The 25,329-nt window shown below is 43.5% G+C and overlaps 1 protein-coding gene across 1 annotated transcript in view; it reads left to right on the top strand.

Annotated features, from left to right (window-relative positions):
* Positions 1–24,926, top strand: part of LOC115128516 (RNA polymerase II subunit A C-terminal domain phosphatase) — a 128,526-nt gene extending 103,600 nt beyond the window's left edge. The window contains 1 exon segment of the mRNA XM_029658411.2: positions 24,237–24,926. Coding sequence (XP_029514271.2) covers positions 24,237–24,381 — 145 coding nt within the window. The 3' untranslated portion in view covers positions 24,382–24,926.
* Positions 24,927–25,329: the final 403 nt, after the last annotated feature.

Raw genomic sequence — 25,329 nt, 5'->3', positions numbered from 1 at the left:
GCTATCTGAGCAGCTAACCGATCGCTGCAGCTGTACATAGTCTATTGGTAAATAGCCCACCCATTTTCACCTACCTCATCCCCATACTGTTTTATTTATTTACTTTTCTGCTCTTTTGCACACCAATATCTCTACCTGTACATGACCATCTGATAATTTATCACTCCAGTGTTAATCTGCAAAATTGTAATTATTTGCCTACCCCTTTTTTTTCTACTGTGTTATTGACTTGTTAATTGTTTACTCCATGTGTAACTCTGTGTTGTCTGTTCACACTGCTATGCTTTATCTTGGCCAGGTCGCAGTTGCAAATGAGAACTTGTTCTCAACTAGCCTACCTGGTTAAATAAAGGTGAAATAAAAAAATATAAAAAATCCAAGCTACTCAATACTGTCCCCCAGTCCCAAAGAAGTTAAGATGAGAGTATTATTCTATTCTAGTCTCGTGGAATCTAATGTTTTCTGTCTGTGTTAGCCCTGCTACCCAGCATGCAGTCTGCTGCAAGTGACAGGATAAGACTCCTAAGTATGTGTTCTGCTACAGGTCACAGGGTCAGACTAATAATGGCGCCGGAGGAGATGGCTGCTGTTTTACATGCTCCTAACCAATTGTGCTATTGTGTGGTTTCTTTCGTGTTATTTGTGATTTATTTTGTACTTAATGTTTCTGCCACCGTCTTATGACCAAAAAAGCTTCTGGATATCAGAACAAGTGGGTAACCCGCCTCTACCATCAGTCCTATTAGCCAACGTGCAATCGTTGGATAATAAACTGTATGAGCTCCGATCAAGACTATCCTACCAACTGGACATTAAAAACTGTATTATCTTATGTTTCACGGAGTCACGACGACATGGATAACATACATCTGGCGGGAGTTTTGGTCCATCGGCAATATAGAATAGCTGCCTCCGGTAAGACGAGGGATGGCGATCTGTGTCTATTTGTCATTAACAGCTGGTGCATGAAATCTAATATGAATTCAGTCTCAAGGTTTTGCTTGCCTGAGGTAGAGTATCTCATGATAAGCTGCAGACCACACTATTTATCAAGAGTTTAACTATATTTTTCAAAGCTTACCACCACTAACTAATGCCGGCACGAAGACCGCACTCAATGAGCTGTATAAGGGCATAAGCAAACAAATAAATACTCGTCAAGAGGTGGCGCGCGTAGTGTCCGGGGACTTTAATGCAGGAAAACTTAAATCCGTTTTACCTCATTTTTACCAGCATGTGCAACCAGAGGGGGAAAAAAACATTAGACCAGATTTACAAAGCTCTCCCTCGCCCTCCATTTGGCAAATATGACCATAACTCTATCCTGCTTACAAGCAAAAACTAAAGCAGGAAGAACCAGTGACTCGCTCAATACAGAAATGGTCAGATGACACAGATGCTAGGATACATGACTGTTTTGCTAGCACAGACTGGAATACGTTCCGGGATTCTTCCAATGGCTTTGCGGAGTACACCACATTACTCACAGGCTTCATCAATAAGTGACGTCATCTCCGCATCAACACAATTATCCCAGAAACCCTAGACCCACTCCAATTTGCATACTGCCCCAACAGATCCACAGATGAAGCACGCAATCTCTGTTGCACTCCACACTGCCATTTCCCACCTGGACAAAAGGAACACCTATGTGAAAATGCTATTCATTGACTACAGCTCAGTGTTCAACACCATAGTGCCCTCAAAGCTCATCACTAAACTAAGTTTGCAGACAACTCAACAGTGGTAGGTCTGATCACTGACAGCGATGAGACAGCCTATAGGGAGGAGGTCAGAAACCTGGCATTGTGGTGCCAGGATAACAACCTCTCTCTCAACGTGATCAAGACAACGGAGATGATGGTGGACTACAGTAAAAGGAGGGCCGAGCATGCCCCCATTCTCATCAACGGGACTGTAATGGAGCAGGTTGAGATCTTCAAGTTCCTTGGTGCCAATGAACTGTCATGGTCCAAGCACACCAAGACAGTCGTGAAGAGGGCACAACAAAACCTATCCCCCCACAGGAGACTGAAAAGATTTTGGCACAGCTCCTCAAAAGGTTCTACAGCGGCATCATCGAGAGCATCACTGGTATGGCAACTGTTCGGCCTCCGACCGCAAGGCACTACAAAGGGTAGTGCGTACGGCCCAGTACATCACTGGGGCTAAGCTTCCTGCCATCCAGGACCTCTATACCAGGCGGTGTCAGAGGAAGGCCCTAGAAACTGTCAGACTCCAGCCACCCCAGTTATAGACTGTTCTCTCTGCTGCTGCACGGCAAGCGGTACCGGAACGCCAAAATCCTGAAGAGGAGGCTACTCGTACTATTTGCATTGCTGTTACTCTGTTTATCTATGCATTGTCACTCTACCTCTACCTACATATTACCTCGACACCTGTTCCCCCGCACATTGACTCTGTACCGGTACCCCCTGTAAATAGCCTCGTTACTGTTACTTTATTGTTGCTCTTTAATTATTTATTTTGACAATTTTCTTTCATTTTTGTTTACTTCGGTTTATTTAGTAAATACTTTCTTAACACTTGTTTTTTCTTAACTGCATTGTTGGTTAAGGGCGTGTAAGTAAGGATTTCACTGTATAAAATTTGAGTTGTCTGTACTAGTCTGCTGCTTTTCAACTTCACAACTGCTCTGCACTGTATCCTCCTATATAATAATGTCATACTGTGTTGCCGCTCCGTAGCTTTAGAAATAAATATTGTTTTCTCTTTGAAGAAGTTGAGTTGTTCCAGGGGTAGCGGTGGTTTGGTGTTTATCTCCAGACGAAGCTAGCGAATGCAATACTTATTTTCTTTATCTTTGATAATCCTGTTTATATTGATACTTTTATCCATGTGGTTTATCCCTCGATCTTCACCTCATCTATATTTTGGTGGTGCCTCGTCGTCCTTTGACACGTTTCCTTAGTAGTAGACGTGTGCTTTCCTGTGTGTGTGTTTATCTTTCCTGTGTGTGTGCCCGTGTGACGTCATTGAGGTGGCGTGGAGGATATGGTCCCACTTTATTTGGATAGTCTGCATTTTTCATCTCTAGATGGTCTACAGATGGTCATATCTATATGTTGATAAGCGACTGCTTGCTATGGATACGGCTAGGGTAAGGGTTAAGTGTTAGGATAAGGGTTAGTAGATTCAGTAGGTAGTTGAAATGTTACTGATGGTCTGAAGGCCATCTGTAGATGGACTACCTTACTTGGAAGCCTGTTGCCATTAGATAGCCTAATGAAACCTTATAACCTGATGTTATGGCCTGTAAAACCTTATTGCCTGTAAAACCTTATGGCCTGTTAAACCTTATGGCCTGTTAAACCTTATGGCCTGTGATGTTGTGGCCTGTTAAACCTTATGGCCTGTTAAACCTTATGGCCTGTGATGTTGTGGCCAGGTGTGAGCCCATTACAGCCGTGTTAATAGCATCATTACAGAGCAGAATCAAACAGGCCCAGGTCAAAACGGCTTATTGAGTTACAGACCGGAGACAATAAAGAAGTATTAGTTTAATTACCCTCCATCTTGAAGCTGTGATTGGTCCTCAGGGAAGACTGATGCTCGGATTGGTCGGTCCTCAGGGAAGCCAGCGGAGTCGAGTGTGAAGTGAAACATCTGTGCTATTGAAAACAAACGACTTGAAAGCATGCGGGCACGTGTTGCATTGAAATGGATTACGTTGTTGTCAGTGATGATGTTGCTCATAGAAGACACTGCTGAATGCTTAAATGTCTTTATTATGCCTGTAAAAAAATATATTTAAAAAATACAAATAAGGTCATGAAACTGGTTGAGGTTCCAGTCAGATTCTGTTCCCCCATGAGATCTTGGTTAGAATGCTGATTGTTTGTGGCAGGCATCTTGCTTTGAATGCTTCCTCTCTGTTTATAATGAAAGACTCTTATCACACTGCAGATTGTACACTATTCTGTGAATCGATGGATGCTAATATAAAAGCTAAACAAATTTAGCAATATTTCTACTTTATTTTCATAATCTCCAGCACCATCCCAACATCAACATATGTGAAAATGGTGCGTTTCTATGTTTTGTAGTAAAACATATAGAGGAAGATTGGAAACACAATGACATCATCAACCTATTTAGTAGGCAATGCCTACTCATAACTGGTTAAAATCCCAGGATGCACACTGATGATGACATTGTAAACACATTATCTCCCTCTGTTTTACTACAAAACATAGAAACGCGCCATTTTCACACATGTTGATGTTGTGGTGGTGCTGGAGATGATTCGTATAAAGCTAGTTCAAACCAAGTCAATTGAAATAGGCTATGCAGTAAGGCCAGGGTAACACAGTAGTATATATTTGTGCTTCCATATTTTTGGAACATGTACTAGATTACCTCCAGAGACCAAAATCCCCAAATCGAATCTTTAATATGGTCTGGAGGATGTGAAGACGCTGAGCTGGTAAATGAATTAGCATGGTTTGGCACGGTCAAACTCAATGAATAAATAATGAGTCATTAAGGATAAGGAAGCTGACTTGGTACTGAAACGTGTTAGACCTGCATCGAGGTATAGTGTAATCCTTTGGGCTCAGCTCCCAGGGTGCGTTCCAGTGGCACCCTATTCCCTAGTGCACTACTTTTGGCTGTTGCATTTTTGGACACAACCCAGTGAGGAACCACCTCCAATTGTCACAGAACTCATCGACAGTCCTGCCAGAGGTGTGTCTGTGTCTTCAGGGGGAACAGAGACAAGTTGACTCGTACGAAAGGAAGCCCGGAGCCTTTAATCTGGTTGTGACAGACGTGGGAGGGCTAAGGGGCTGTGTGGACCGGTGAGGACACACTGGTGACTCCACACACTCGGCTCTCATGTCCAGCTGAGACAGATGGCTTAGCTTTGGGAACCTCAGCGGTTTTCCTCTGTGTTCGTTCTGTGTTGTTCATTGATGACACAAGTTTGTGTGAGAAGAGAAAGAGAACATTTTTATTATGTGGGTGCGTGTTGTCGTTGTGTGTTTTTCACTCCCCTGCTCTTGTGTTGAAACAGAGACTTGTGGTTTCAGCATGGCTAAGCAAAGCTCCCCAACTCATCCCTCACAGCTTGTCCCCTCCTTCTCCTCACCAAATGACCTTCTTTCATCTTCCTCTGTGTGGATCTTTAATTGGGTTACAGAAGAACCAGGCTGTGCCCCAAATGCCACCCTATTTCATATATATACTTTTGACCAGAGCTCTATGGACATGGGCAAACGTTGTGCACTAGGGTGACATTTTTCGCCTTTATTTAACCAGGTAGGTCAGTTGAGAACAAGTACTCATTTACAACTGCTACCTAGCCAAGATCAAGCAAAGCAGTGCGACACAAACAACAGAGTTACACATGGAATAAACAAAACGTACAGTCAATAACACCGTAGAAAAGTCTATATACAGTGTGTGCTAGGGAGGTAAGGCAGTAAATAGGCCATAGTGGTGAAATAATTACAATTTAGCAATTAAACACTGGAGTGATAGATGTGCAGAAGATGAATGTGCAAGTAGAGATACTGGGGTGCAAAGGAGAGACAAAAATGAGCTAGTTTGGTGGGCTATTTACAGATGGGCTGTGTACAGGTGCAATGATCTGTAAGCTGCTCTGACAGCTGTGGCTTAAAGTTAGAGAGGGGAGGTCTAAGTCTCCAGCTTCAGTGATTTTTGCAATTCGTCCCAGTCATTGGCAGCAGAGAACTGGAAGGAAAGGTGGCCAAAGCAGGAGTTGGCTTTAAAGGGTGACCAGTGAAATATACCTGCTGGAGCGTGTGCTACGGGTGGTTGCTGCTATGGTGACCAGTGAGCTGAGATAAGGTGGCGTTTTACCTAGCAAAGACTTATAGGTGACCTGGAGCCAGTGGGTTTGGCGACGAATATGAAGCGAGGGCCAGCCAACGTGGGCGTACAGGTCGCAGTGGTGGGTAGGATGGGGACACGGTGTTAATGGAAAACGTCTTTCTGTAGCATTATGGTGTTTTTAATCAGCTGTTCATATGGGAACTGCTGGTGCACCGTGACACGTTCTGTACTCTGCATTCTCTGTTTGCACCCGCAATACACCTTAGCAGCAGGAGAGCGCCCCTTTAATCTCTTTAGTGTACTTGAAAAGTTTCCATCTTTCTCCCCTTCCTCTATGTATTTAGTCATGCCTCTTTTTATTTTTTCCCCCTTTTTTTCCTGTCTCTCTTGCTCTCACAACCACTCTGTCTCTCTCCGTCTCTCGCTCTCTCTGCCTCAATGCGGTCTGTAACTCTAAGCTGTCAGATGTGTTCTCAAGAACAGCTCAGAGCTGCTTCAAGTCTCTGCTGCCATGTCGGGGCTTCCACCACACTTCCTTCTACTCGCTCTCCGTCGCTCTCTCTCCCTCCGTTCTTTCTCACACACACCCCTCTGTCCCATCATCACCACCTCTTCCTCTGTATTGCATAACCTGAATTTGCTTTGAAGAGACTGGCACACCAAGAGAGAAAATAAATAGATATTTTGTTTTATTTTGAGTTATTTAGCCTAGTCATTAGCATTTGGCGCCTACCTCTTCTCCTCGGGTGAACTGCACTACTCCTCTCCCTTCTTCCCTCCCCCTTTCTTCTCTGCTGGTGTTTCCCTTTACTGTCTCCCTAGGACACAGGACTCCCACAGAGCTATTACTGCTCCCAGCTAGTGGCTGCCCTGTCCTGCTCTTATCTGTGGGTAACGTTTACCTCCCAGATACTGGGTTGGGTACTGCTGCATTTCCTGCAATGCAATGCCCCCCTCCTCGCTCTCCCAGACCCCCTGTAGCCTGTGTTATAGTTGTGTGATTTAAAATACTGCTGCAGCATGCCAGATTCTGCGATACCTTTCCCAGCCCAGTTCATCTTGTCATATCCTCAGCCTGTAGGCTGTGTAATTGTTGCCTGGACTGTCTGTGTGACTCAAATACACAGCTCTGAGACAGGATAGAGCGCTTCAGGTCATCTTTATCCTCCCAATCCTGTTTTCTCTCATCAGTATGTGCCGTTTACATCAGTTACCATCAGACTAATAACGTTGTGTGGAGCTGGAATGGCCTGGTGTGGCCCACGGCTGTTAGTTCACCATCACTAGGGCAGGTGGCTGGGGAGCATGTTCTATCCATGCCCTGAACATAATCACAGCACACACACACACTCACTGCCTCCGCAAACACACACACACACTTATTAGTCACAGCGTGCGCACACACACTGCCTCAGGACACACACCGCCTCACCACAGCACACAAAGCCTCGTCACAGCTCACAGATAATAGCATTAGGAAGTGATTTGAGGTGCGCCTTGTGTAAAAAGAGAAAGCTGTTTGTCTTCTGTTCTGAATCATCCATGTGTGAAGCCGTCTCCGACTGTGTTTAATTAGATCAACCAGACCGTAATGTTATTGGCATGTGGGACAGACCCAGGTTCACTAGATTACATTTAGATGAATGCCCCAATCTCATTTTGAAGATGACTAAAGCTTTTGATTACCTTTTTTTTTAAGATAGCTTTCTCGACCTAACAGTGGTAATTTAAAGATGCATGCAATGCAGAGTGAGTTGTTAATAAATCTTTAAGTTACCATGGTAACAGCCAGTGACTATTTATACTCAAGTGTTCATTTGACAGTCTGGTCCTGTGGTCTCTAAGTCCATTACAGAAGCTTTGTATGTTGAACTCAAGGAAATGTAAGGAACCCATTTTGTGTCCCTATTTCACCCTGCTACTCTTACATTGCATAGTGATTTCTAGGAGTTGTATGGTGTTGTTTCTCTCTCTGTCTCTTCCTTCCCTAGCTGAGTGGTTCGGATGCACATTAGTGGTGCTCTGTCATTGGCTGATCTCAGAGGTTATAATGAGGAAATGCAAACGAAGGCGCTATTTCAGAGGGTTCCATCATCTTTGTGTTCTAACAGAGTCTAGCAGCGCCTGGGAGGAATAATGGGAAAGTCTCCATTTAGAGTTAGGTAACCCTGCTGCAGCAGAGCAGGTTGTGGGACTGGACAGACATACACAGCAGAGTGACAAGTAAACAGATCTATCCTCCATCTTTTCTCTCCCTTCTCTTTCTCCCCTGCCCCCCTCTCACTCTGGAGTTTGCTCTCCCTCTCTCTGTCTCTCCTTCTCCACTCCTCCCTCCTTTCCCTCCATCTCTCTCACCCACTATCTGAATAGAAACCCAGGGGTCTGTTTTTAATAGAATCATGCTGATTGGTCATCTCCCTAAATTGATAGACTCTATGTAATACAGAGGAAAAGGCATTTGTATATAGAACTGGCATTATTCTCTGTGTTCAATTGAATTGAACTCTGATGGGCTCTGTCCCCTCCCTCTGCCTGGACTGAATCCTCAGAGGAACCAGAGTTAGACTTTAGCCCCTGACCTTTCTGTGCAGACCTTCAGATGAATAGATTCCTGTAGCTTTAACCATAGCCAAGCCACCATTACTCAATATGTAGCAGGTTGTTAGAGAGCGGAATACCACAGTGTTTGGGCTAGTTAAGGAGTACTTTAAGGGCAGAGCCCCGAGCCCCTTGCTAATTTGAGATGCTGATGATGAGAAAGGGATAGGGAGGAAAATGAGAGGAGGAATTGGGGAAGGGAGAGAAAGATGAACAGTAGGTAGAAAATGAAAAATTGTCTTGTTTCCTGATTGTTTCCTGATTTTTAAAAACCTGTTTAATTGATGGGGAGTTGGTTTGAAAGGGTGAGGTGTTGCTTGAGTGTGTGTGTTGGATTAATAGCCATGGCGCTTGTGTCTGAGATGGGTGGTAATCATGTGGAGAGGAGAGGAGAGCAGTACAGGAACTCCCCCCTGCTGCTGCTGATATATACAAAGTGGCTTCGGAAAGTATTCAGACCCCTTGACGTTTTCCTCGTTTTGTTAGGTTACAGCATTATTCTAAAAATGTTGCTAATTTCTATTTTTTTAAACCATGAAATATCACATTTACATAAGTATTCAGACCCTTTACTCAGTACTTTGTTGAAGCACCTTTGTCTCGAGTCTTCTTGGGTACACCTGTATTTGGGGAGTTTCTGCCATTCTTCTCTGCAGACCTTCTCAAGCTCTATCAGTTTGGATGGGGAGTGTTGCTGCACAGCTATTTTCAGGTCTCTTCAGAGATGTTCGATCGGGTTCAAGTCTGGGCTCTGGCTGGGCCCACTCAAGGACAATCAGATACTTGTCCCGAAGCCACTCCTACATTGTCTTGACTGTGTGCTTAGGGTCGTTGTCCTGTTGGAAGGTGAACCTCAGTATGAAAACCTGCTCCAGAGCGATCAGGACTTCATCAAGGATCTCTCTGTTCCGTTCATCTTTCCCTCGATCCTGACTAGTCTCCCAGTCACTGCTGCTGAAAAACATCCCCAGAGCATGATGCTGCCACCACCATGTTTCACTGTAGAGATGGTGCCAGGTTTCCTCCAGACGTGACGCTTGGCACTCAGGCCAAATAGTTTAATCTTGTTTTTATCAGACCAGAGAATCTTGTTTCTCATATGAGTGTATGAGTGTCTTTTATCTGCCTTTTGGCAAACTCCAAGCGGGCTGTCGTGACTTTTTACTGAGGAGTGGCTGCCGTCTGGCCACTCCACCATAAAGGCCTGATTGGTGGAGTGCTGCAGAGATGGTTGTCCTTCTGGAAGGTTTTCCCATCTCCACAGAGGAACTCTGGATCTCTGTCAGAGTGACCATCGGGTTCTTGGTCACCTCCCTGACCAAGGCACTTCTCCCCGATTGCTCAGTTTGGCCGGGTGGCCAGCTCTAGGCTGAGTCTTGGTGGTTCCAAACTTCTTCCATTTAAGAATGATTGACCTTAAAGGCTGCTGAAATGTTTTGGTACCCTTCGCCAGATCTGCCCTTGACACAATCCTTTCTCGGAGCTCTACAGACAATTCCTTTGACCTTATGGCTTGGTTTTTGCTCTGACGTGCACTGTCAACTGTGGGACCTTATATAGATAGGTGTGTGCCTTTCCAAATCATGTCCAATTATTTGAATTTACCACAGGTGGACTCCATTCAATTTGATCATTTTTGAAATATTTCTACAATCTAAACAGAATGCACCTGAGCACAATTTCAAGTCTCATAACAAAGGGTCTGAATACTTACGTAAAAAGGTATTTCTGTTTTTTATTTTTAAGAAGAAGAAAAATGTAATTGAAAAAAGCTGTTTTCTCCTTGTCATTATGGGGTATTGTGTGTAGATTGAAGATTTTATTTTATCCATTTTAGATTAAGGCTGTAACTAGTGACGCACCGATATGACATTTTTGGCCGATACTGATATCCGATATTTTCCTTGCCAAAAAAAATGATACAGATATTTTACATTTTAGTAGCCTTTTAAGCATTCTAGTACAGTTAAATAGTTAACACACACACATGGACGCAGCGGTCTACGGCCCTGCATCTCAGTGCATGAGGTCCCCTGGTTAGAGTCCAAGCTGTATCACATCCGGCTGTGATTGGGCGTCCCATAGGGCGGTGCACAATTGGCCCAGCGTCGTCCGGGTTTGGCTGGGGTAGGCTGTCATTATAAATAAGAATTTGTTCTTATTTGCCAAGTTAAATTAAGGTTACACACACACACCACACTGACCAAAAAGTTATTTTGTTGGCATTTACATATGTCCTCATTACCAGTAAAACATAAGCAAAACCTATTTCTTTCACTGACTTGCTGTGCTGTTCAGTCGTTTCATTCTCAACCAGGATTTCTATGGAACACCATTTGGGTCTTTGCGTGTCAAAAATAAAACAAATGACCAGTAGATAACACTATTTGACATGTCAGATTAGCTTGTTGACCAATCAGGACCTGAATATGACTGCACGTCACAATTTAACGGGTTCATACATTTTTTTACATAGTTATTGCACATCACTTGTATTTCATGTCACAGCGATTCATCGATACGTATGCTTTGATGCTGGTAAAGTTGTCTCGCTCACCTACAGTGCTGGTCATAAAAAAAGCTACCTAGCTCATGGATGTGAACAATGTTCTTCCCCAAAAAGAGCAAAACTACAATCTGTTTCAGTGGCTAAAGTTTGATGTCATCATCTAAAATAACCCAAACTCTTAATTGATTAATGGTGGTCGGACCCATCTATGTGAAGCTAGCCACAATAAGGATTGGCCACAATAGTGGACTTTGCAGTTAGCCTTCAAAATAAAAGTATGGCATAATTCTACTCTTTGTATTAATTTGCATTGCTGTCAATGACATACTTTTATTTTGAAGGCAAACCGCAAATTCCGCTATTGTGCCTAATCCTTATTGTGGCTAGCTTCACAACACACAACCAAGTCCGGTCAAGCCTCACTAGCCAGATGAAGCTAGTTGGCTGCTTATAACGTTAGCTTGGGGCAACAGGGTTAAGTAGCTGGCTAGCTATTTATTTTTATGAACTGAAGTTCAATTTCAATAGGTGAACAACAAGTGGCAAACTAGCTAATACTTACTCACAAGGATTCTTAAATCATTGCGAAGAATAATGAAAATGACTGCAGTTTCTTCTGGTCATTGTTTTCAGGCTGGTTTTATTGGTGCTAGTTAGGTAGCAAGCTTAAGCTAGCTACCCCAGATGTTGTGGTCGAACAAATTATGTTTTTTTTACCAACGTGGTATTGTTAACACATCGTTCGTGGCCGGTGTTTGCTTGTTTTCAAAAAAGCTGTTTTTGTACAGCTTTGACAGTGCTACTGTATGTTTTTTTGATACGCATTGACCCAAACGGCGTTCCATAGTATGTATGCAGTGACGCTATTACTGTGTAACTCCGGTAGGGAAACATCTAAAAAATAGCGCACTTGGTAGTGTGTACCAGTGCTCGACCAGTCGGCGAAAGCCAACATCACCCACAACAAAGAACGGTTGATTGTCAATGAATTCCATTAACTTGGCTTTAATGGATTTAGTCTTTTGAGTTGTCTCGCTGAAATGTTATTACTCTTTCAAATAACTGCTCAACTTGTTGACTGCTCAATCCACACAGCAGACATTGTGGGCTAGGTTATGAATTCTGTGTGGCACGTGTAGTGCAACATTTTACGTGGCGTCATTATGGCATGTACCTTCGTTATATAAACTCAGCAAAAAAAGAATCGTCCTCTCACTGTGAACTGCGTTTATTTTCAGCAAACTTAACGTGTAAATATTTGTATGAACATAAGATTCAACAACTGAGACATAAATTGAACAAGTTCCACAGACATGTGACTAACAGAAATTGAATAATGTGTCCCTGAACAAAGGGGGCTTCAAAAGTAACAGTCAGTATCTGGTGTGGCCACCAGCTGCATTAAGTACTTGCAGTGCATTTCCTCCTCATGGCTGCACCAGATTTGCCAGTTCTTGCTGTGAGATGTTACCCCAATCTTCCACCAAGGCACCTGCAAGTTCCCAGACATTTGTGGTCGCAATGGCCCTAGCCCTCAACCTCCGATCCAACAGGTCCCAGACGTCCTCAATGGGATCGCTGGCCAATACAGGAAATCACGCACAGAACAAGCAGTATGGGTCGTGGCATTGTCATGCTGGAGGGTCATGTCAGGATGAGCCTGCAGGAAGGGTACCACATGAGGGAGGAGGATGTCTTCCCTGTAAAGCACAGTGTTGAGATTGCTTGCAATGACAACAAGCTCAGTCCGATGATACTGTGACACACCGCCCCAGACCATGACGGACCCTCCACCTCCAAATCGATCCTGCTCCAGAGTACAGGCCTCGGTGTAACGCTCATTCCTGTGACGATAAACTCGAATCTGACCATCACCCATGGTGAAACAAAGCCGCTACTCGTCAGTGAAGAGCACTTTGGTGGGTTTGTGCCCATAGGTGACGTTGTTGCCGGTGATGTCTGGTGAGGACCTGCCTTACAACAGGCCTACAAGCCCTCAGTCTAGCCTCTCAGCCTATTGTGGACAGTCTGAGCACTGATGGCGGGATTGTGCGTTCCTGATGTAACTCGGGCAGTTGTTGCCATCCTGTACCTGTCCCGCAGGTGTGATGTTCGGCTGTACCGATCCTGTGCAGGTGTTGTTACACGTGGTATGCCACTGTGAGGACGATCAGCTGTTCAACCTGTCTCCCTGTAGCGCTGTCCTAGGCATCTCACAGTACGGACATTGCAATTTATTGCCCTGGCCACATCTGCAGTCCTTATGCCTCCTTGCAGCATGCCTAAGGCATGTACATGCAGATGAGCAGGGACCCTGGGCATCTTTCTTTTGGTGTTTTTCAGAGTCAGTAGAAAGGCATCCTTAGTGTCCTAAGTTTTCATAACTGTGACCTTAAGTGTCTTAACGACCGGTCCACAGGTGCATGTTCATTAATTGTTCATGGTTCACTGAACAAGCATGGGAAACAGTGTTTAAACCTTTTACAATGACGATCTGCAAAGGTATTTGGATTTTTACCAATTATCTTTGAAAGACAGGGTCCTGAAAAATGGACGTTTCTTTTTTTTTTTTGCTGAGTTTAGGTACGCACTTTGCATCGGTATTGCACATCAGCTTTGAACTATCGGCCGATACCGATGTTGGCATTTTTAGCTAATATCGTCCGATTCCGATATGTTCATTTGTATCTGTAACATAACAAAATGTGGGGAAAGTCAGAGTCCGAATTTTTTCCCTGACGGCACTGTGTACACACACACACACACACACACAGACTCCCTTCTGAGTCTGCCTATTAATGTCTGAAGGTAGAGCGGTTATACAAACACACACACATTTCGTTGTCAGCAGCCAGCCTTCACTGATGGGATCAGTTTGATTACCCTACTGCTCAGATGACAGCCTGCTGAGATGGCCCTGGTTTGATAAGATGACAATAATAAAACCTCATGTAACTGCTGTGATAAAACAACTATAATACTAGACATCATTAAACTCTGTTCACTACATGACCTTACTTTTACCTCCTAATATGTGTTGTATAGTTGCAAACCAAACAGCGTGGTGCCAGTAAGTCATTCAGTAGGATGCTAGACAATACTATTCCACACTGTCGTGGACATTTCCTCTATTTACCAAATCATGGGAGCAAACCACACACACAAGTCAGAGTTAGTTATCAAAGTCCATCTTTAATTATATCAGCTCTATCACAATCCGGTGACTCTCAGGTAATTCCCTGAGAGCCCCCCCTGCATTGCAACTGCGATCCTTTAATAGCAAAGAAAACACATAGTCAGACAGCATAGACATAATAAATCGTTCAGCTTTGTCTCCTTACTCAAACCCCAGAACCATAAAGCAATCCTCCATATCAACAGGCATATATCAAATTGTCATTTAGATACAACCAATCCTGGACAAGCTCACGGAGAGGAGAGTGAGGCTATAGGTTAAGATAAAAGGGAGCATGAGAATGATTCCAGACACTGGCACCCTCCTTTCCCCACTAGAAAAAGGTAGGGAGTAAAATATATGTTTACACATGATGACACTTTGACCTCTCCCCTCTCTGCGGCCCATGCAACTTAGTCTTGACATAGAACAGATAACTGCAACCTTGCCACAGTATTATACAAAAATACCATTCTGATGAGAAGTAACTTACACACATTTGATGAATATAAAACATCTTACATATGTTACCAACAAATTCTGAATCTTCCACGACAACACCATTAGGCGACACCGATAGTGATTGAGGTTCAGTTTAGAGAGACGGTAAGGTTTTACGCAGCAGGCTACTGTACTGCCATTTTATGAGCTTTCCCTTCACTAATGTTAGATGACCTGCGCATCAGATTCCTCTACTGTGTTATCAACCTAAATAAATACCATCGGAAAAACTACTGCAATAAGTAGTTTCTTTTTTCTTGTAATAAAAACATCCGAATGTAATACATTTTATAAATTGTATTTGATAGATTTGATTATTAATAGTAAGCAATAGAATCCAGCAACAGCTTCTTTTCACAAAGCAAGAAGAATATCAACCCGCAAGCGGGCACAGTCAAATAACCGTAAACATAATCACCAACACTTGATAAATAATGCAAAACACAAATGTAAAAGATTAATTGTGTAAAGAAACCTTTGTGGAAATACACTGCTCAAAAAAATAAAGGGAACACTAAAATAACACATTCTAGATCTGAATGAATGAAATATTCTTATTGAATACTTTTTTCTTTACATAGTTTAATGTGCTGACAACAAAATCACACAAATTATCAATGGAAATCAAATTTATCAACCCATGGAGGTCTGGATTTGGAGTCACACTCAAAATTAAAGTGGAAAACCACACTACAGGCTGATCCAACTTTGATGTAATGTCCTTAAAACAAGTCAAAATGAGGCTCAGTAGTGTGTGTGGCCTCCACGTGCCTGTATGACCTCCCTACAACGCCTGGGCATGCTCCTGATGAGGTGGCGGATGGTCTCCTGAGGGATCTCCTCCCAGACCTGGACTAAAGCATCCGCCAACTCCTGGACAGTCTGTGGTGCAACGTGGCGTTGGTGGATGGAGCGAGACATGATGTCCCAGATGTGCTCAATTGGATTCAGGTCTGGGGAACGGGCGGGCCAGTCTATAGCATCAATGTCTTCCTCTTGCAGGAACTGCTGACACACTCCAGCCACATGAGGTCTAGCATTGTCTTGCATTAAGAGGAACCCAGGGCTAACCGCACCAGCATATGGTCTCACAAGGCGTCTGAGGATCTCATCTCGGTACCTAATGGCAGTCATGCTACACCATGACTGACCCACCGCCAAACCGGTCATGCTGGAGGATGTTACAGGCAGCAGAACGTTCTCCACGGCATCTCCAGACTGTCACGTCTATCACATGTGCTCAGTGTGAACCTGCTTTCATCTGTGAAGAGCACAGGGCGCCAGTGGCGAATTTGCCAATCTTGATGTTCTCTGGCAAATGCCAAACGTCCTGCACGGTGTTGGGCTGTAAGCACAACCCCCACCTCGGGCCCTCATACCACCCTCATGGATTCTGTTTCTGACCGTTTGAGCAGACACATGCACATTTGTGGCCTGCTGGAGGTCATTTTGCAGGGCTCTGGCAGTGCTCCTCCTTGCACAAAGGCAGAGGTAGCCGTCCTGCTGCTGGGTTGTTGCCCTCCTACGGCCTCCTCCACGTCTCCTGATGTACTGGCCTGTCTCCTGGTAGCGCCTCCATGCTCTGGACACTACGCTGACAGACACAGCAAACCTTCTTGCCACAGCTCGCATTGATGTCCCATCCTGGATGAGCTGCACTACCTGAGCCACTTGTGTGGGTTATAGACTCTGTCTCATGCTACCACTAGGGTGAAAGTACCGCCAGCATTCAAAAGTGACCAAAACATCAGCCAGGAAGCATAGGAACTGAGAAGTGGTCTGTGGTCAACACCTAGAGAACCACTCCTTTATTGGGGGTGTCTTGCTAATTGCCTATAATTTCCACCTGTTGTCTATTCCATTTGTACAACAGCATGTGGAATTTATTGTCAATCAGTGTTGCTCCCTAAGTGGACAGTTTGTTGTTTAAGTGTTCCCTTTATTTTATTGAGCAGTGTATATCCTTGGAATTATATAGAAAGAAGAGTCAATTATAGATGGACAATAGTTGTTTTTATATGCATGTACAGTAGCTTATTTGTATTGCCTAATCTACAGGCCTAAAATATGTTTTTGTTTTTCTCGCAATGAAAACATCACCATGTAATACGTTTTGATATATGTTAATTATAGATTTGATTAGTTTTAGGGTAGTTGGGCCGTAACCCTGGTATAAGGTATCTATGGTAATCTGGAAAAAGCCTGGGGGTGTTTTTTGAAGTAAATGCCTGCAGTCAGTTAGGAGATAAAGTAAATTGCATTCTTGATTTCACCTGTCGCATAATTTTTCATTATGAGGCTTTCCGTTAGTCCCCAGTCACTTTTACATGGAGTTGGTTTACAAACGCACAATGACGAGTCCGGAGCCTTTTGAGTTACTCAAATAATCTAATTTCAGTATGGAATTCACAACTAAATGTTTGCCACCTATATATAACTATTAAGTTAACTTTCTGAAATGTGCTAAATGCTCTGCAGTTGTACATTTTGTTTTGCTAATTTAGTAGTTAGCTATCTAGCTAAGTGGTTAGCTTCTTCCAAAATCAAGCATTCGCTTGGTAACAGCAGAGAATCCATTCCTGGATCAAGAGCCTTGCTGGCTAATATTTGTTTTGTGCTTACCGCAAACTGTGAGTAGTATTTTTGAGTTACTTGTATAATTTAGGTCAGATAATGTATAAAATATTTGATGTGCTCGTTATAATTTAGTTATCATTCTCGATGGGATTTTACATGTATTTGTTAGCATTGCTAACCTTCGTATTACAGACTGTCAGTGGGGTTGGAAAACTGTGGCCGTTGTGTTCAGTGCCGGTATTACAGAATATCCCGGTATGGCACAAGGTCTCTATGAAGGTATGACAATCTGGATACCGCCCAAGCCTAGCCAGTACTGTTATTCCAATGTGCAGGGGTACTGGAGGGATTGAGGAAGGAATGTACATGTAAACAAGTGTAAAAGTGTATTTTAGCTGGATAAATACACATTTAAATGTGTTCCTTCTGACCACAAGTCGGAGACCACTATGATGACGCACCAAATGCGTTCGATGGATCCTTTTTGTCTTCTTCTAATGCCTCTTAATGAGAAAGTACTCCTAAAGTAATCAGATAACATTACTGAGTTTGGGTAATCCAAAAGTTACCTGTCCACAACTGTAGTAAGTATGGTAACTAGTAACATATTACATTTAGAAAGTAACTTGTCCAACCATGAGTAAGTAATACAGTCCAGTAACAGCTTCTTTTGATGAATTATAAAGAAAATAGTAATATCAACCCGGAAGACGTGTGGTCAAATTATTTGCCGTAAACATGAGCATCACCACTTGTTGTGCTTATGGTGAACCACAAAATCAAACGGCAGTGGGCATCGGGTGGAGGTTAGTGGGACAAACTGACAGAAGACCACTAATGAGAGAGCCACCTTCTCTCTCTGTGGAGGTCTGTGTGGTGTAATCCTACTATACACGTTCCCCTACCTGCCTCATTAGCATCATGCTAACAAGCCCTCTGCTGAAGAGGTGTCACTGGGTGGAGAGGGGAGATGCCACAGAGCGAGGGGTGTAAGAGGGGACAGGGGGGAATGTTTAACCCTTCACCCCCCTGGAGGGATCTCTGTGGGCAGAGAGAGGCGAGTCCCTCGTTCTTGAATACACATGGTATCCTCTCACTCTGTTTGGTTTCACCCCACTCGCTCTGGCTTTGTTGGCATGGAAACATACGTTTACATTGCCATGGCAAGTGAAATAGAAAATAAACAAAAGTGAAATAAACAATAAAAAATGTACAGTAAACATTACACTCATGTTTCAAAGGAATAGACATTTTAAATGTCATATTGTGGCTATGTACAGTTATGATGTGCAAATAGTTGAAGTACAAAAGGAAAAACAAATGAACAAATATTGGTCGTATTTACAGTGGTGTTTTGTTCTTCACTGGTTGCCCTTGTGGCAACAGGTCACACAGCTTGCTGCAGTGATTTCACACTGATATTTCACACAATAGATATGGGAGTTTATCAGAATTGGATTTGTTTTCAAATTCTTTGGGTCTGTGTAATCTGAGGGAAATATGTCTCTAGTATGGTAATACATTTGGCAGGAGGTTAGGAAGTGCATCTCAGTTTCCACCTCATTTTGTGTGCAGTGTGCACATGGCCTGTCTTCTCTTGAGAGCCAGGTCTTCCTACGGCGGCCTTTCTCAATAGCAAGGCCATGCTCACTCTGTACATAGTCAAAGCTTTCCTTAATTTCGTGTCAGTCACAGTGGTCAGGTATTCTGCCACTGTGTACTCTCTGTTTAGGGCCAAATAGCGTTCCAGTTTTTTTGTTAAAATTCCAATGTGTCAAGTTATTATCTTTGGGGGTCTGATTGTATTTGTGAAAAGAGCCCCAGAACCAGCTTGCTTATGGGACTCTTCTCGAGGTTAATCTCTCTGTAGGTGATGGCTTTGTTATGGAAGGTTTGGGAATCGCTTCCTTAAGGGACGGTTGAGCTAAAATAGGCTAATGCGATTAGCATTAGGTTGTAAGTAACAAGAGCATTTCCCTGGACATAGACATATCTGATATTGGCAGAAAGCTTAAATTCTTGTTAATCTAACTGCACTGTCCAATTTACAGCAGCTATTACAGTGAAATAATACCATGCTATTGTTTGAGGAGAGTGCACAATTTTGAAAAGTTATTAATATACAAATTAGGGACATTTGGGCAGTCTTGAAACAATATTTTGAACAGAAATGCAGTGGTTTGTTGGACCAGTCTAAAACGTTGCACCCGCGCTGCTGCCATCTAGTGGCCAAAATCAAATTGCACCTGGGCTGGAGTAATACATTATGGCCTTTCTCTTGCATTTCAAAGATGATGGTACAAAAAAAATACAAAATAACGGTTGTTTTTTTCTTTGTATTATCTTTTACCAGACCTATTGTGTTATATTCACCTACATTCCTTTCCACAAACTTCAATGTGTTTCCTTTCAAATGGTACCAAGGATATGCATATCCTTGCTTTAAGGGCCTGAGCTACAGGCCGTTAGATTTGGGTGTGTCATTTTAGGCAAAAATTGGGGGAAAGACTTTTTACTGGATTTTGATAATTAGCGGGTATCGGGCTAATTCTGCTCTGCATGCATTATTTGGTGTTTTACGTAGCACACGGAGGAAGTTATTTTTTTATTTACCCCTTTTCTCCCCAATTTCGTGGTATCCAATTGTCCCATCGCTGCAACTCTCGTACGGACTCAGGAGAGGCAAAGGTCGAGAGCCATACGTCCTCCGAAACACAGCCCAGCCAAGCCATATTGCTTTTTGACACAAGCCCGCATAATCCGGAAGCCAACCTCGCCAATGTGTCAGAGGAAACACCATACACGTGGCGACCGTGTCAGCGTGCATTGTGCCCGGCCCTCCACAGGAGTTGCTAGTGCGCGATGGGGCAGGAACATCCCTGCCGGCCTAACACTGAAGACGCTGGGCCAATTGTGCCCCACCCCATGGGTCTCCTGGTCGTGGCCGGCTGCGACAGAGCCTGGACTCGAACCAGGATCTCTAGCGGCACAGCTAGCACTGTGATGCAGTGCCTTGGACCACTGCGGCACTCAGGAGGCCAACTCGGAGAATGTTTTTGCTGAATCTCAATTTGGTGTTAGTCCCATTTTGTGAATTCTTGGTTGGTGAGTGGACACCAGACCTTACAACTATAAATGGCAATGGGTTCTATAACTGATTCAAGTATTTTTAGCCAGATCCTAATTGGGATATCGAAGTTATTGTTCCTTTTGATGGCGTAGAAGGCCATTCTTGTCTTGTCTCTCAGATCGTTTACAGCTTTGTTGAAGTTACCTGTGGTGCTGATGTTTGGGCCTAGGTAGGTATAGTTTTTGTGTGCTCTAGGGCAACGGTGTTTCGATGGAATTTGTATTTGTGCTTCTGGGAACTGGACCTTTTTTGGAACACCATTGTTTTTGTCTTACTGAGATTTGTGTGCAGAAGATCTAGGTGCTGCTGTAGGCCCTCCATGGTTGGGAACAGAAGCGCCAGATCATCAGCAAACAGTAGACATTTGACTGGTTCTAGTAGTGCCCTCGCCAATTCGTTGATATAAACAGTGCCTAGACTTTTTCCAAATGTTGTTACATTACTGCCTTATTCTGAAATGTATGAAATATTTTTTCCCAACAATCTACACACAATACCTCATAATGGCAAAGCAACAACTGTTTTTTAGACATTTTAGCTAATTTATATAAAATTAAAAACTTAAATAAATCAAATCAAATTTGATTAGTCACATGTGCCAAATACAACCTTAGAGTGAAATGCTTACTTACAAGCTCCTAACCAACAATGCACTTTACAGAATATGAATAAGAATAAGAAATCAAATTAACAAGTAGTTTAAGAGCAGCAGTAAAATAACAGTAGTGAGACTATATACAGGTACCGGTACAGAGTCAATGTGCGGGGGCACCAGTTAGTCGGGTAATATGTACATATAGGTGGAGTTATTAAAGTAACTATGCAAAGATAATTACAGAGTAGTTGCGTCATAAAAGAGAGAGGTGGGGGGGGGGCAATGCAAATAGTCTGGGTAGCCATTTGATTAGATGTTCAGGAGTCTTATGGCTTTGGGGGTAAAAGCCTCTTGGACTAGGCGCTCCGGTACCGCTTGCCGTGCGGTAGCAGGGAGAACAATCTATGACTAGGGTGACTGGAGTCTTTGACAATTTCTAAGGCCTTCCTCTGACACCGCCTGGTATAGATGTCCTGGATGGCAGGAAGCTTGGCCCCAGTGATGTACTGGGCCGTACGCACTACCCTCTGTAGTGCCTTTAGGCCAGAGACTGAACAGTTGCCATACCAGGCAGTGATGCAACCAGTCATTCTCTCGATGATGCAGCTGTAGAACCTTTTGAGGATCTGAGGACCCATGCCAAATCTTTTCAGACTCCTGAGTGGGAATAGGTTTTGTTGTGCCCTATTCACAACAGTCTTGGTGTGCTTGGACCGTGTTAGTTTGTTGATGATGTGGACACCTAGGAACTTGAAGCTCTCAACCTGCTCCACTACAACCCCGTCGATGAGAATGGGGGTGTGCTCGGCCCTCCTTTTCCTGTATATTACATTTACATAAGTATTCAGACCCTTTATTCAGTACTTTTGTTGAAGCACCTTTGGCAGTGATTACAGCCTTCAGTGTTCTTTGGTATGACGCTACAAGCTTGGCACACCTGTATTTGCATTTTTCTCTGCAGATCCTCTCAAGCTCTGTCAGGTAGGATGGGGAGCGTTGCTGCACAGTTATTTTCAGGTCTCTCCAGAGATGTTCGATCGATCGGGTTCAAGTCCGGGCTCTAGCTGAGCCATTCAAGGACATTCAGCGACTTGTCCCGAAGCCACTCCTGCGTTGTTTTGGCTGTGTGCTTAGGGTCGTTGTCTTGTTGGAAGGTGAACCTTCGCCTCAAGTCCTGAGTGCTCTGGAGCAGGTTTTCATCAAGGATCTCTCTGTACTTTGCTCTGTTCATCTTTTCCTCTATCCTGACTAGTCTCCCAGTCCCTGCTGCTGAAAACATCCCCACAGCATGATGTTGCCACCACCATGCTTCACCATAGGGATGGTGCCAGGTTTCCTCCAGACGAGACCCTTGGCATTCAGGCCAAAGAGTTCAATCCTGGTTTCAACAGACCAGGCCATCTTGTTTCTCATGGTCAGAGTTTTTAGGTGCCTTTTGGCCAAGTCCAAGCGTGCTGTCATGTGCATTTCACTGAGGAGTGGCATCCGCCTGGCAGCTCTACCATCAAGGTCTGATTGGTGGAGTGCTGCAGAGATGGTTGTCTTTCTGGAAGGTTCTCCCATTTGTCATTGTTTAAAATGTTCTTACTTGTCTGCTTGAAGTGTTTAGATTTGATAGGGAAGCTGAAAGGTCAAATATACTGTTTAAGGCATTCCACTGCCAAGCTTACATCTTCACTATTACAGTGAAATGTTTTGTCCAGGAAGTTGAGATTGAATTTCTTGCTACTTAATTGTTTTTTGGTAAGTTTCTACACTACTTTCCTTCCATCTGTAGCATTTCTTAATGTTGTGCAGTTCCTATGGTGTTGATGCCTCACAATTGAGTATTGCTTCCTTCGAGTAGACTGTGAGTTTGCTGTGATCTGATAGGGGTGTCACTGGGCTGACTGAACACTCTGAGATACTCTGGGTTGAGGTCAGTGATAAAGTAATCTACAGTACTACTGCCAGTGGATGAGCTGTAGGTGTACCTACCATAGGAGTGTCCTCGAAGCCCACCATTGATTATGTACAGAGCTACAGGAGTTGTGACCTGTTTTTGTTGGTTGTTTTGTCATAGTTGTGTCTATGGGGGCATATTTGGGAGGGCGTACTGTCACCTCCAGGTTGGTGTTCCCCTGTGTGCTGAAGAAGTATCAGGTTCTTGTCCGGTTCTGGCATTTAGGTTGCCACAGACTAGTACATGTCACTGGGCCTGGAAGTGGTTGTTCTCTCCCTCTAGGTTGGAGGAACTGTCATCGTTAAAGTATGGGGATTCTATTGGGGGGGGGGGGGGGGTATAGGTAGCACACGTGAAGACATTTTTCTCTGAGATAATTTCCTTCTTAATTTCGAGCCAAATGTACCTGTTCTGACTCATTTAATAGAGTTTGTTAGTTCTGCTCTATACTAAATTAGCATACCCCCTGAGTCTCTTCCCTGTTTCACACCTGATAGTTTGGTGGATGAGACTACCGGGCAACCAGTGTGTCCGTCTCCTCTATACCATGTTTCTTGTAGGATGACAATGTCTGTATTTCCAATTTCTTTGAAGTCTGGGTTCCTGCTTTTTAGGCCAAAGGCAGATCACCTCAGCCCTTGTATATTCCAGGATGAGATGGTAAAAGCTTTGTGCTCCATAGTGTCTAGTGTTCTTTCTCTCTTTCTGTATCACACACAGAGTGCTCTGTATGTGTGACTTTCTATTACACTCTTTTTTTCCCTCTTCTTTTTCTTCTCTCCTTTGTTCTCTGTCCGTCATCACCACAGCAGCACAGTTTGGTTCTTTTAACATAACCGAGGCTTCACATCTCCTAGCAGTTGTCTTTTTTTCTTTCTTAGCCTATTGTGAAGGGCGTCGGCTGGGTGGAGAATGGAACTGCGGTAGCAGTAACTACACCGCTCCAGTAGAATAAAACTAGATACAGAGTAGAGTCCTACTCTCTCATTACATCAGACACGTTACTGTTAGAGCAGTCTTATGTGGATCGAGGCAAATTATTCATATAGCGATGAATCCTTTTCATGTTGGAAAGGGAGCTGTGCGGTACATCAGTTCTGTCTGAATATTGTTGAGATAAGATCATGCATGCAATAGTTACCAAAGACCATCACATGGCTGCAATACTGTTCAGTCTTCAAGTCTGTTTGTTTCCTCAGCATTGTTGCCTTAGTGTTTTGCTGTATTGCTCATTCTGCTAATGGCTAAATGACATGCCTCCAGTATGATCTATACACATGATATAACATCGTGCATATTAGTAGAAAATTCCATTTGTAACAATTGCAATATGTGAGTGTCAAGACAAAATGTTTTACTCATCAATCAACCAATCTCTCCCTCTTTCTCCAGGGGACAGAAGCGCAAGCTTGAGGAGGAAGAGGGGGAGTCGGCGGACGAGTCCACCAAGGATTCTAACGAGGAAGAGGAAGGAAGCAGCTCAGAGGCTGATGAGATGGCCGCTGCCCTGGATGCGGAGCTTAACGACTTCATGTGACCGCGATGAATTTGATTGGACAAATGAACTGGATGTTTGATTGGACGTTTGTGAACAATGACTCACAGAACCCCACCCACCCCCACCCGAGTTATCCCAGCAGCTTTTCAGCTACGTGGTACCTGAGAATCATTCTGTCTCTACGCTGTGTGCGTGCTTGTGTTTTATCGAGGTGAATGTGTTGTACAGAATGAAGAGGTAGGTTAGTACAGTAGGAAAGCGTTGGTGTGTAAATATAGTTGTAGATCATTTTTAGGGTTAATATAGAAACATTCGACAAACACATTTGTGGTGTTGTTTTATTGTGAGATAAAAAAATAGGATGTTTTACTTGAGTTTGTTTTTCTATTAAGACTTTTTTATATAAATTCAACAAATTATTAACTTTATTCATTGGTCATATGATGCCAAAGAGTTTGAACTAGGCCAATCAGAGCCTGCAGCTAAACATTTTACTCTTGACGTCACATTCTGTGATCCTATTTCCTGTTGTTGTTTTTTTTAGGGGTTGATCATTAAAACGTTGTTACCGGCAGAAAGACTAAGATGCCTGAATGTGTCCCATTGGCTCTTTTCCTCTGTTCTTCTCTACCTTGGTGTTGGTACCAGAGCCATATATAGAGGTCGATATGTATGTATGACTCTGGTTGGTACCTTTTTATAAAGTCAACTGAGCTATCTGAGACAAACACCCAGGATGCACTGCAATATCAACATCATCCTCATCTTCATCATACCACTGTTAGTTATCAGCAGTCTATCTTTTGACTGACCTGGCTGAAAGCTCCAAGCAGGAAGTATATGAGTTGCACTGTGGCAGTCCTCCTGGCTCCACCAATGAGATTTGCCGGTCCTCCTGGCTCTGCCAATCAGCGGTGCCGGTCCACCTGGCTCCAACAATGGTCTTGATCAACATTTCCAACACCAACTAATGTGTTTTACTTCGAA

This window comes from Oncorhynchus nerka, linkage group LG4, assembly GCF_034236695.1.
Source record: "Oncorhynchus nerka isolate Pitt River linkage group LG4, Oner_Uvic_2.0, whole genome shotgun sequence".
NCBI lineage: Eukaryota > Metazoa > Chordata > Actinopteri > Salmoniformes > Salmonidae > Oncorhynchus > Oncorhynchus nerka.
Note: the sequence above shows the minus strand (reverse complement) of the source record. Positions and strands in the feature narration are given on the sequence as shown.